At 40.2% G+C, this 13,180-nt stretch overlaps 1 protein-coding gene across 1 annotated transcript; it reads left to right on the top strand.

Moving 5' to 3' along the window:
• The first annotated feature begins 341 nt into the window (after window positions 1-341).
• On the top strand, window positions 342-12,569 carry mtnr1c (melatonin receptor 1C). The gene is made up of 2 exons (XM_024282918.2): window positions 342-936; window positions 11,020-12,569. Exons 1-2 carry the CDS (start codon window positions 753-755, stop codon window positions 11,883-11,885), a joined length of 1,050 nt encoding a protein of 349 aa, XP_024138686.1. The 5' UTR covers window positions 342-752; the 3' UTR covers window positions 11,886-12,569.
• Window positions 12,570-13,180: the final 611 nt, after the last annotated feature.

Genomic DNA, 13,180 nt, shown 5'->3' with positions numbered 1-13,180 from the left:
AATAAAACTCACTCAGAAAACCATTTTTTAAATTAATTTGAAGCAATAGAGCCAGTAGGTCTGTCGCAGTTTATTTTAATAAATGTGTGTTTTATGACTGTAAAAGTCTGGACTGGACACAGGAAGGCGCCATTTACAAGCGCAGTAGTGATGATCTTACTCTAATGAGGATCAGTGAGGATAAACTGAGTGTCAAACCAGCCATTGAAAAAAAAAATGTAGCTGTGTCCCTGCTGCAAACCAAGTCTGACTTGGAGGTTTTGTGTAATTTTTATGTCATTCTTTTCTCTTTATGTAGTTCAAACGTATATATATATATATATATATATATGAGAGGGGAGTCTCATGTCAGATTTCCATTACGCGCAGTGGAACAGTGGAAGAGTGGAACGGGGGAGTGCGCTCCTCTCCTCTCCTGTGCTGCAGGAGTCTCTCTGACTGATGAGGATTGGACGACGACCCGCGCGCAAACACGGATATTTATAGACTTTAACAACTTCAAATTAAACACTCGACTTCTCCTGTGTGTCTAAAGTGCTCTCGTGTCCACATCAGCATGTCACGGCTCGCGTCACGGCGTTGCTCCGCGCGCAGGGGAGCGCGTCGCCCCAAAAGTTCAGGACTCCCTCGTGTGACTCGCTTTTGATTTTTGCTTTGCTTTGTGCTTCTCCCTTTGCTGGAGGATTTTTTTTCCCCCTCAAGTGAACACGGGAATGTGCGTTCCCATCATGGCCGCTGCACCCTGAGGGGAGATGGATTTGGAGGTGAAGGATGTGAACTGCTCCAGGACTGAGAGCGGCTGCCAGCTGAGCGATTCCTCCGGCGGAGTGTCCACTGCGCTGGCCAGCGTGCTGATCTTCACCATCGTGGTCGACATCCTGGGCAACGTGCTCGTCATCATGTCGGTGTACAGGAACAAGAAGCTCAGGAACGCAGGTGAGACGCAGAGATGGAATGAAGTTTACGCACAGAAATGACAACTAACAGTTTGTGATGGAGCACAGATTTAAAATACTTATTTAAAAAATTCAGCTTAAATAAAGTTGTCTTTTATAACTACATTTATTCACTAAAAAAGGAGTAAAAATCTCCTTAAAACCAACTTTCCTTCTTAACTTCACAATGTGCTCCAATGTCAGTCCACTGTGTGACCTACAAGCCCAGCAGGCTGAGCCTGATGGCTGCACACAACAATGCATGCCTGCCTTCATATCTCTCTATAAATAATAACACTCTCTTCGATCTGGCTTCACCCTTGGTTTCACCATCCCAGATAAATCACACCCCTCCTTATATCATGAGCCAAAGTGTCCCACAGCAGAGAAGGTGAGAGGCTCCGCTGTAGCTCATGTGTCCTTCTGTAAATCTTTTATGTGGAACTCAGCCTTGTATTTCATTCACTTACATCTGCGTTCATCCGACATGAGAGTGGAGGAATTGAGGAGTTATTAAACCACAGTTTGGTCTATTTGGAAGGGCCGGACTTCACAGAATGAAGATTTTATTTTCATTTTTTTGTTCCTGGATTTTGTGATTAAAAAAAATGAAACATGCATAGAGATTTTTTCTGAAAATTGAACTTTTTAAGGTTCTTAAAGCAATAATAAAAATACAATTTATTTATATTTTTAATTAACCAGGAATAGATCCACCGATCTTCTTTTTAAGGGAGTCCTGGTCAAAGGGCAATTACAATATAAAAGATTTTATATCCTATATTTAAAGCAGTAAAGAAAATTAAAAACAGAAACATGTTAGTGATTTCATGTCCTTTAGAATAGCATCAAACTGAGATAAAGTTGGGGTGGTTGAGTTGGTTTTTTTGCAGAGAATTCCAGTCTTTAATGGCTCCAGTTTAAAAAAGACTTTAGCTACACTTTTGTCAGTCTTGAAATCCCTAAAACACAAACACAGTTAGATGCATTAAAGACTAACTCCAACGAAAATCACGTTTAACATGTTCTTGTAGCATTTTTCTCAAGATGGAGGACGATTAAAACTGCATTTTTTATATTTGTGAATCAGGAGCAGACAAAAAATGTAGTTTGAAGGAGCTTGTAGGCGTTGCATAGCAACAAGCTCCCTGCACCGCTCCATCCTGATGCATCCACTTACAGACGAATAGATCCATGTACGTCTTTGTTTTCCTCGTCCAAGCTGCTATCTGGCTCAAAAGTGTACATCTGGATAGCTCTAATGTTGCTCGCCATTTTTGTTGCGCCGCTAATGTTAGGTCAAGTTGTGAAGCAAGCAAGCAGGAGGGGGTGTAAACAGAGGGATGATGGGAAATGAAGGTAGACCCACCCACAAGTCAGGCAAATTTCTAATGAACTCCTGCCGCTCTGTAGAAACTACATCTTAAAAAATGACACACATTTTTATAAATTTAAGCTAAAGACTTTAAAATCATAATTATAAGACCACAGGGAATGCTTATAAACAGATCAAAAGTTGGACTTTAATAAAGTTTGTGTCATCATCAGACTCAGATCTTGCCTCCTCTTTAGTGGAACTTCATAATCCATTCCTCTCTGAGAACTGGGCATTATAATCGTGGACGTTTTACAAACTGCTGGTTTGTCTTGACGGCTCCTTTCTCCTCTCAGAATAATCAGATCCGGTCTCTGCCGAGGTCAAGGAGCTCCCACATTTCCTCAGGTGATTTCTGTAACAAACTAAACAGGAATCTGCCCATCTCTGCTGCCCCTTTAACAGCGGCGTGGCGTTATTTATGCCCCTCCATAAAAAACTGACATTAATATCATGATGTGTTTAAGGCTGAGGAGTTCATCCAGATCCACGATTAGAATAAAAATAAATAAATAAAAAGAAAAGAGGGGCCATTCATAAAATAGTCTTGATTAATAAAATATATGAACGCCTTACAGGGTTTGCTTCTCCGGAGACAGCTGCACAACACATAATGAATATTTTGTTCTAATAACAAGAAACTTGGAATCTCATCGCATTAACCCGCTACTCCCCGATCGGAAGAGTTTCAAAAAGAGATTTTTCAAATAACCAGTTGTAATTTTCATTAAGCAATTTTCCAGATTTTTTTTTTTTTAGCCTCAGGTATGAATAAGTTAATTGTTTTGCATCCCATGATTTTGTTTCCTAAAAGGAAAAGAGATGTTTCGGGAAAAGTCTCCCGGGCTGAAACTCTGATCTGAGAGCTACACGAAATGTGCATTTGATGTTGTGCAGCTTTGAACTTGTTAGGTCCCTCAGGATGACCGGTGTGCTCCGCGGTGCAGCAACTGAAGCCAGGAAAAAACAAAAAAAACAAAAACAAACAGAGGTTCAGGCGATGGCCTCAATGGCAGCACGTGAAGAAGACACAAGAGTTTGGAATAATGAGCTTTTAATGGCAATTACAAAAACTTTACATTGTGCGTCTAATAGACTCCGCCAAGGGCATTTTTTTGGTGAGATGTTTAGAAGCCCTGAAAGAGTAATTAGATTTCCTGGTTTGCAAAGGTGACACAGTCCACTGGTCCCAAACAATGAGGCAGGAGGGAATGGCCTCACGTCGGGTCGGTGAGCCGCGGACACTGCAGTGATTGCAGACCTCATTGTTCTGCTCCTCTAATTGGACCGACGGGTAGATCCAGTCACACAGGAGTGCTCCCGGGTGGAGTGATGGTCATTTGGTGCACAACCTGAAACCTCAGCAGAACCTCAAGTGAGTAGGATTGTTACCCCAATGTTTAATTGTTGACAAAATAAAAGCTTTCATTCTGCCAGAAAAAAACAGCTTCTGTGCATTCGAAAGGCATAAATCTTAATTCAAAGTTGGTGTACTTGGAGAGCGTTTTCTCCCGCCCCCTCTATGCCTCTCCTAAACATCCTTCAGACTGCTGCTGCTTCGCTTCCCGACAAACACAACAGCAGGACCTTTCCACTCGGCTTCACTTCAACACACTCGCTTAGCACGCCGCTGCTTTCATGTATCCCTCAGCTCTCCACCGTGACAGACCGCCACGGCGTTCTCGTCTGCTTTTATCTAAACGGAATGATACCAACGCCCCGACTAGAACCTCCACGTGCACTTTGTCCGTTTTGACGATTTCTTGCGAGCTTATAGGATGCACGGAGCTGCAGTGGTCTGCTGACACGGAGAGTTTCCCACCGGGGTTATCCACACTAAAAATACACGCAAAGAGTGAAGGATGAGGGGCGCTGATGGAGGAAATATACAAGGCACTGCTCTGTCAGGAGTTTATAGGTGTGTGAAGTTTGTTAAAGCGTCCACTCTCAATCCAGCTAAAGAAAAAATGAAGATGAATAAAAAAAAAACTCATCCAAGAGGGGAGGGCTAATTGAGTCAGTGGACGTTGTGAGTCAGACCAGAAGCCAATTTAAATTGACAGCACAGATCCATGGGGAATATCACTTAGCACACTACATTAAACATGTCTTCTTCTCCTGCCAACATCGCAGATGACGTTTTGTAATACGGCCAAGGAGGCTATGTACATCATCAGATTAGGATTATCCATCCCGCTTCAATCTCATGCAGACGGTTCTTGTGAAAAACTCCCGTCCTCTCGCGTTTCTGTGCTTGTGCTTCATCAGCACTGCACCAGAGCGCTTGCTTGTGTCCTGACGGTCCGATTCCTCCCAGGGCCAGTGAGTCCTAGTTTCCCAGACGCGAGAGGCCTGATTGGAGGATGCTGTTTGACGATGACGAGCGTGTTTTTTGGCCGCTCTTGTCGCAGGCCGTATCACCAAAAGGCAGCTCACGTCAGTTTAATCTTAAACTTCTCTAAATTCTCTGGCCCCTCCGACACGACTTCATGTCGTAGTCACTACTAATTCATCAGCCCTAATGCCCTTGCTGAAAGGTTATTCTTGCCTATTTATCATAAGTTGACTGAGTCGGGTCTAATCTCATTCGGGAGGTTGTAGTAAGGAGCCACGTGCTGTCGACAGTCAGTGAGCGGCGCCAACACTCCCACACCGTTTTCTGGTAATTCATCTTTCCTTCAAAGGTGTTTAAATATAGCCGGCTGAATCAAAGCGTAGTACAGTGGGTCACGTTTTCAGTGAGAGTGACGGGAGACAGACCGGGTGGGAGGAGCCCCTGAGGTGCACGTGTGCATGCAGTCGTGAGACGGAGACTCACTCCACAAGCTTCTTTATTGTCTTTGGTTGATCTCATTTTCATGCATCCGCCTCTGACTCCAAAGTATTTTATGTCACGAGAACGACGGTGTGAGGAAGGGTTCTCCTCGTGTTTACGAACCGTGCCGCAGTCTAGTTCAGGAGGAAGTACATTGACTTGGTGGCCCCCTCAGGAGGAACCAATGCACCGTTTCTCTGGGTTGACAGTTTTGTGTGGGTGCAGCTCACTGCAAAATCAAATAATTACAGAGGGGGTGTCAGGGAAGTTAAAGGCTCCATGTCAGCTGGCCCTGCCGGCCCGGAACGAATCAGCATTCAGGTTGAGCTCTGCTCAGCTCGCACTTGATAATAATAGCTCCAAAAGAGGTCAGCGGGCACAAAACTGGACTCGCATGCAGGTGTGACAACAACTTTATTTCACATTTGAATGGATGTTTTTTTAAAATGCTTGGGGGAGATGAAGGAAATTACATTTAAGAGCTTTTTTAATGAGGAAAAAAAAATGTTGTGCTGTTTTGGCACTTACCTTATCCTCCTGAAGATAAGAACAACAGACAGGGTTCAGCCACTCAGCTGTGAAGATGGAGAACTCCCCGCCCGGCGACTGATAGCACAGAGCTGCATGGTGTGAGTGAGGAATCGAACCTCTGCACAATAACAAATGCACACAGTGAGGGCTGGAAGCGTCACAAATGCAGTCTGACAGTTATGCCCACTGAGCTGACTCCAAGATGAAAAACAAAGGCTTTTATTTTTATCTCAGCAGACATGAGAGATGGTGTATGATGTTCTGCCGGGTTAAAAATCCACTCTTTCTGACTGCTTGGGTTGGTGGAAAAATGTGGCATCAATTTTCCTCCAAAAAAACAAACAAAAAAAGATTAAAAATGATTTGCTAGTTGCTGTCCTAAGTTATGAATGGGGCCATAGTTTTCTTAATTAAGTTCAGTTTTATGATTCTGAGTTTTTTTAGTCACTGCAGACGTAGAAGTTTTGTGGTTTGATAGCAACTCTTGGATGTTTCTTCCTCTCTACCCCTTCATTTTGTACGTCACTAATTTCACCAATAAATCCAAGATTCCACTAAACATATATTTTCTTATTGGAAAGTTGTTACCTGTCAAACTGCAGCGATCTCTCTGCTCATGTGATGCCGCATTAGAAGATAAATGCCGGAAATATCCAATTCTAATGCGATTTTTATCCAAAAATGATTCAATTCCACTTGTTTTTAGGACCTCGGTTATATAATAACTCAATTCTTCTCTTGATAAGTTAAAAAACAGCAACATTTTACATTGTTTTTAGATTAAAAACCTCCATCTTTACATCACAATGTCATGTTTCTTGTTTGCCAATCCGCTGCAATTCGATTTATTCGTTTTATTCCATAAAAATCCACACCGGCTGCACTGCTGGATGTCATTCCCCATCGTCTTTATGTCCTGAGTAAATCCAGCGTTAGCATTTGATCACAGAAGAACAGGAACTTTTGTGGAAAGTAATCAGACATTACATTTATCCATGTCCTGTTTATTTGTCTGCTCTGATGATGACTGTTGCAGAGGAGACAAATGAAACTAAACTGATCTGAGCGGTTTTTATTAATGGACCTTTATAGAGTAACACTATTTTATCATCTGGGGGTTCATGCCTGAAGTTCAGTGTCTCATCCTGAGGAAATGGGAGGATTTTATGTTGTGGAAACCTATCCCATTGGTAGGGCTAAAAGTCATGAGTTTTTGTTTTTTTTGTGAGAATTGGTGTATTTTATTTTATTTGTTGGCATATTTTAGTGTTTCCAAGTCTTGTATTCGAGTAGCTACCCCCTCCTCTATTACAAGTGTCATGTTCTTTGGCTCATCCCTCCTGTTTAACGTCATTGTTTTTGTTGAGGTTACGTTTAAAAGTGTAGTCGTCTGTTCTTGTGATCTGATCACCATCTGCTGAACTTCATATCTGATTTGATTTGTTGCCATTGCACTTTTTTTTGTTTTAGTCATTTTTATGTATGAACCAACAGGACAACCCTTCAGCTTCTGGATTGAAGCTCTTAAAAAAGGAAACTGGAGCTGGTCAGTTCACAAAGTAGCCTATAGGGGGCTTGCTCTTTTAGCAAAGCATCCAATTTCACAGCACAAATAATGACTAGAAAAATATAAGTTAGTGTACTTTTATGGAACATATGAATCGAAATGACAAAATCCTTGATTGGTTATGGAAAATTCAGCCACCAAGCTGAAAAAATAAATAAATAAAACTTTTAGAAAGTTACCAGATCTGGCTCCACCCACTGTTGTTTTCTAACCTGACTAAACAGGAAGCTAAAAGTTTGGTTTCAAAATAAAACATTATTTTTGTTTCTTGATATGCCTAATTACATGGTTATATTTTCATGCATTTTTTTCTAGTATAACATGACACTAGATAAGTGCTTCTTCACACAGAGCTAAAATGTTGCTAAATATTATTATGTTTTTCTCTGACGGTGGCAGTTTGATTAAATAAAAGGCATTTCCCCTTTTCTGAACAGCAGGAGTAACCTATATCCTTATCTAGGGTAATTAAAGACAGCTGACATCTGAGGCATGATGAGCACATTATGTTTGTGGGAATGAAGCAGAGCTTCAATAGATGCCCACAGAGAGCAGTGAAAGAAGTGCATTTATATGTGGCTTCCTTGGGAAAAAAAAAAAACTCAACATTTCCAACAACAATGATGGGATTTGCATTACACTGAGTGTGTTTTGCGAGATTATTTAACTGTGTGAGATCTGGTGCAATAGATTCTGATGCATTTAGCACAAAGTTGTAGGAAAAGACAAACGTTGAACTTTTCTCTGTAATTTTTAAATCAAACCAGCAAAAAGAATGCCCAGTGAGATTTTATGCAACTAATGTGGTTATTGTTTTTTATTGGAATACGTTTATGGCTTTGAGCTCTGGTAAAGGACACCAATTATGTCGAATGCAGACCTCGTGCATCAAAACCCAAAAAAACAAGTCAAACCTGGATCTTGACCTGGATCTAATTATATTGTGCTGCGCTATAAAGAATCTTGTGATTCTCTAGTCTTTTTTTTAAGTATATTTATTTGAGGTTTTGATCTATTTGTAGGAAACAACTTGTTTTCAGTCAAAAACAAGATGAAAATCTTTAGTAAACAATTGTCAAAAATTGTTTTAGCCTGCATCAAATCAAATCCAAAAGCAGCAAATTGACGTTTATTATTTTGTTTGAAAAGCATCCTTCACATATCAAATCCTATACCACATATATTTAGACTCATATCGCATCATTTTTTATGACACTAAGTCACAAACCTCCGCATAGAGGACATCATAAAAACAAACATCGTAAACATTTGCAGACATTTGAAAGGTTTCTGACATCCGACTTCATTAGAGATCGGCCAACGTCGTGTTCTTTTTTCCACAAGAGCATCAATAACTTTAAGTAAAACATTAAATTAGGATCGATAAAAGTAAAGTCAATTGCTGGATAGTTAAAAAGGGTCAGATTAAAAACTTCTTAATTCATATTTATAATTTCTTTAGAGCCTAATAGAATTTTAGACCTTTTTGAACTAAACGCAGCCTAAGGGGGTGAAGGCACATAGATACACAGTTTTTATGCTACTATAAAAAACAGTGATTTTGATTTAATATCCATTATTTAAGTATGTTTTTATTTTTTTCTTGGCTCTCCTGCTTAGTGTTTACTCCAAGACTCTTTTATCTACTCCGTTATTTGAGATAGACTAAAAAAAAATAAATAACCAGAAGCTGTAGTTCCTTCAATGTCCACTGGAGGCAGGATTCAGCAAAAAAATTTTTTAGCAGAAAATGCGAAAAAAGTTCAACTTTAAACAAAAAAAAAACATGTAAAGACAGGTTTCAAAACATGTTTACATGTTCATTTATACATTTTTCCCCCATCTGGTTTTATTTAAGTCTAAATTCTGAATTATAAGAAGTTTTTTTTTTAATATATATCTGGCTTTGTTCATCCAATTGCTGATTTTCTGAGCATTATTGAGTTTGGCGGAGAAAATCACTGAGTTTTATGGTCAAAATCATATATATGGTATATATATATAGTTTTATTTTGTGCACTTGTGCACTTAGTTGTAGTTTTTTCCCCACCTACTGCTCTTTTAGTGTGTCTCTCTTTAGTCTATACAAGTTCATAATTTCCTTTTGTTGAATATTTTTATTGTTTTTTTATTTTAACAGCTCTTTTATTGTATTTTTATTTAGTTTTTTTTTTTTTTTAGGGCTAAATCTTTTATTATTATTTGTTTAGTTTATTTAATCTATTATTCAAGCTTTTTGAAAATCTGATTTTGGTCTCAAAGCACAAATGTTCACTACTAGTGACAATCATGCCCACATTCAAGGAGGAAACATTTGAGTTTGGACACAAATATGGGATTGTTTAATCAGGAGACTTTCATGGAAAAAATGCCCAAGAGACATAAAGACATATGTGGAGCATTCTTGGAATTACTGTCAAAAACAAAAAAATAAGCGACATATCACCAAGACTGTAGCAAAAGAGCATTGACCTGGATCCAGAGTGGTGCCGCAGTGAGAATGAATAAAAAGTCTTATCAAAAAAGCCACAGTGTACAGGGAAGCTCGCTGTCATACCTTCAGAAATTAAATGATCAAAATGTGTCCGGCTAGATTACACAGCAGTCTGCTGCTGTGAAGCCATGCGTGGTGCAAAAAGATTTTCTTCCTTAATGTTGGTTTTCGGATCATAAATTTAACGTCAGTTGACAGATTTTGGATAATTTTGTTCCTTCTGACCAAGTCTGACCCAAATGTGCAGAAACAAAATTAATAAAAAAAAAACCGAGACAGACGGTCAAATTGATATTTGACCTAAAGGTTTAGCTTAAAGACCTGCTTCAATGAAAATGGTGTTTTTACATGTTCTTGGGGCATTGGTATTATGATTGGGAACCCAGAAATCTAGGCTTAAATAACATTTCTGAGTATTTTTTCAATTCAAATCGTTGTGAATCAGGAGCAGAAAAAAGTAACTTCAAGCCAATAGTCTAAGTATAAGAATAAAAATGAATCCATCATGCCTGTAACTTTATTATTGGGAGATTATTTGAAAAATTCAAGAATCTGTCGCGAAATATTATGCAGAGTGGTTTGGTACGTGGAAGCAACTGACTCCATAAATCCATATTTGGATGAAGACTTCTGGCTGTGTCGGTAAACAGCAGCTTTATGTTTCTCTGAAGTCGAAAGCTCTTCTTCAGGTTCCTCACGGGCTCTTGTCTCCCCATAAAAACTCTCCATACATATTTATGTGTCCATGTATGACGACTAGTGACAGAACTGCACCATTTAGAATAGAGGCGCCCATCGTATTTGTTTTGCGTCAAGTTTGTACCCAGATGCTGGGTCCGCATGACCCAACATCTGTGTCTAGTCCGAAACTAGATGCTGGGTCTGCATGAACCAACATCTGGGTCCATATCCAGACCACGGTTAGTGACTCCTTGCATTAAAATGATCTTGTTTTATTCAGGATCTTTTTATTTGATGATAGGGATTTTTGTATTGAATCCTGTTGCAATAAATTATAGATATTCAAGATATTTGGAACAATAGATTATAGCATCATCTGCATAGAGTATGTCCTAGAAAATGATACAGTTTCTTAAATTTAGGCTAAAAACAGCAAAATCATAATTGAAAGACCACTGTGAATGCTATTACAACAGATCAAAAGATGATCTTAATAGGATTCTAAAAGAACACTCATGGTGCCTGCATGATGTGTGTCATCTTCCTTGAATTTTTATCACACTTTTTCTTACGTTTTTGACATGTTTGCCCATTTTACCCTCAATTCTCTCATCTGCTCAGGTAACATCTTCGTGGTGAGCTTGTCTGTTGCAGACCTGGTGGTGGCACTGTACCCATACCCTCTGGTCCTGACTGCCATCTTCCACAACGACTGGACAATGGGCGACCTGCACTGTCAGGCCAGTGGCTTCGTTATGGGCATCAGCGTCATTGGCTCCATTTTCAACATTACCGCTATCGCCATCAACCGCTACTGCTACATTTGCCACAGCCTGCACTACGATCGGCTGTACAGCGTGAGGAAAACCTGCTGTTACCTCGGCCTCACCTGGCTACTCACTGCCATCGCCACAGTGCCAAACTTCTTTGTGGGCTCGCTGCAGTACGACCCTCGCATTTACTCCTGCACCTTTGCACAGACTGTCAGCTCCTACTACACCATCTCAGTGGTGGTGATTCACTTTTTGATCCCTCTGCTTGTTGTGTCCTACTGCTACATGAGGATATGGGTGCTGGTGATTAAAGTGAAACATCGAGTCAAACCTGAGCAAAGGACCAGACTGAAACCAAGCGACGTGAGGAACTTCCTGACTATGTTTATGGTCTTTGTCTTATTTGCCGTGTGCTGGGCGCCACTAAACCTCATAGGCCTGGCCGTGGCAATAAACCCTGTGAAAGTCGCCCCGAATATACCGGAGTGGCTTTTTGTCACAAGTTACTTCATGGCTTACTTCAACAGCTGCCTCAACGCCATTATATATGGGTTACTAAACCAAAACTTCCGCAAAGAATACAAAACCATCCTCCTAGCCCTTTGCGTGCCGCGTTTGTTGATCATGGAGACCTCCAGGTGTGCCACAGAGGGACTAAAGAGTAAACCCTCACCTGCTGTAACAAACAACAATGTAGCAGAGATAAATGTATAAAGTTATGTGTTACTGGGTAAGTGGATGTGGTTCCCCAGTGCCTTTTCATCACAATTATTTCCATGTATACTCAGGTGTCACCTTAACATATTCCCTCTCAGCTCATCTCTCAAAGCTCTCCCAAATTTCTAACACATGACAAAGGGTTTGCTAAATTGATATATAAGCTTAATGCACTCCCCGGATCCTCTGTTCCAAACCTGAACCTTGGAACACAGGACCCATGGGACTCTGAACCATGGGAAGAAACGCAAGCATCATTGGAAGTCATGTACACAATTTATGAACTTTGAGCTTATAGGAAGAAAGTTCCCTCTGGTGAGGCAATGAATCATCAGAGAGGGGAAAGATCTTCTGGACTCCTTTCTTGACACGACCCGAATTGAAATTGCCAACGAATCCACTCATTTCCTTCCCAGTACTTTGTGTTCCACCGTCACTGCACTGGCGGTACAAGAGGTCCAGAGATTTAATATATATATATATATTGACAGCACTCAACTTTAAAAAATAACTTCATTGAATCCTCTAATTTATCATCCAAAAAAAAAAAGGAAATCTATATTGTCTGTTTTTTGGTGGGAGACACTCATGTGTACATCACAGGAATGAATCACTGCCTCTTTGCACAAGTCAGTTATGAGTAAGTCAAAAATTGTAAAAATAAACGGTATTCTAATGCTATTGTGCGTCTGTCCTCCTATATGCATTATTAATAAACAAGCCCCGTCTTAGATGCAATGTTGATCACAAAGCCGAGAGTTTTAAAAGATAAAAAGTTCTCTGGAATTGGTTGAGCACTGAAAATCTTTAAATATTGTTGGAGGAGTTTGTTTTCTGGTTTAAAATCAGGAAATATGATTTTAAAAAGTGCAGGAAGTGTAAAAAGAGAAAGAACAGATGAAGGAACAAAGCCAGCTCTCTCGTTTATTAAATGCCTGGGAGACATGATATGCATCAAGAGCCAGAGAGATGTGATTCGTGATAATGCAGGAGTGCTTGAGCTCATGTCACCCTATCCAGGATGAGCTTTGACAGCCTCCCAGCAGAGATTCCACTCCACAAACAAACTGTGAGCACTTTGCTACCTCGGGGGTGGGGGCCTCACGATCATCACAGTGACACATTCTTAATTTAATGCACTGTTGCTGGTATTCTTAAGAAGATTGCATATTTTAACCACCTCATTCATAATCTAAAACATCTCCAAGCGTATCGCATTCACAGCCCGGTTTCCTATTCTGCTCGGCTTAGCCGAGACACGCAGACCAAGGCCGAATCAAATTAAATGAGTG

The sequence above is a fragment of the Oryzias melastigma genome, linkage group LG10 (genome assembly GCF_002922805.2).
Source record: "Oryzias melastigma strain HK-1 linkage group LG10, ASM292280v2, whole genome shotgun sequence".
In the NCBI taxonomy this organism is placed as follows: domain Eukaryota; kingdom Metazoa; phylum Chordata; class Actinopteri; order Beloniformes; family Adrianichthyidae; genus Oryzias; species Oryzias melastigma.
This window is presented reverse-complemented; position numbering and strand designations above follow the sequence as displayed.

What these genes read in the sequence shown, in the direction of transcription:
- mtnr1c (XM_024282918.2), top strand. Translation starts at nt 753, where the DNA reads ATGGATTTGGAGGTGAAGGATGTGAACTGCTCCAGGACTGAGAGCGGC. An exon ending in CAAGAAGCTCAGGAACGCAG is followed by an intron (nt 937 to 11,019) that starts GTGAGACGCAGA and finishes TCATCTGCTCAG; the next exon opens with GTAACATCTTCGTGGTGAGC.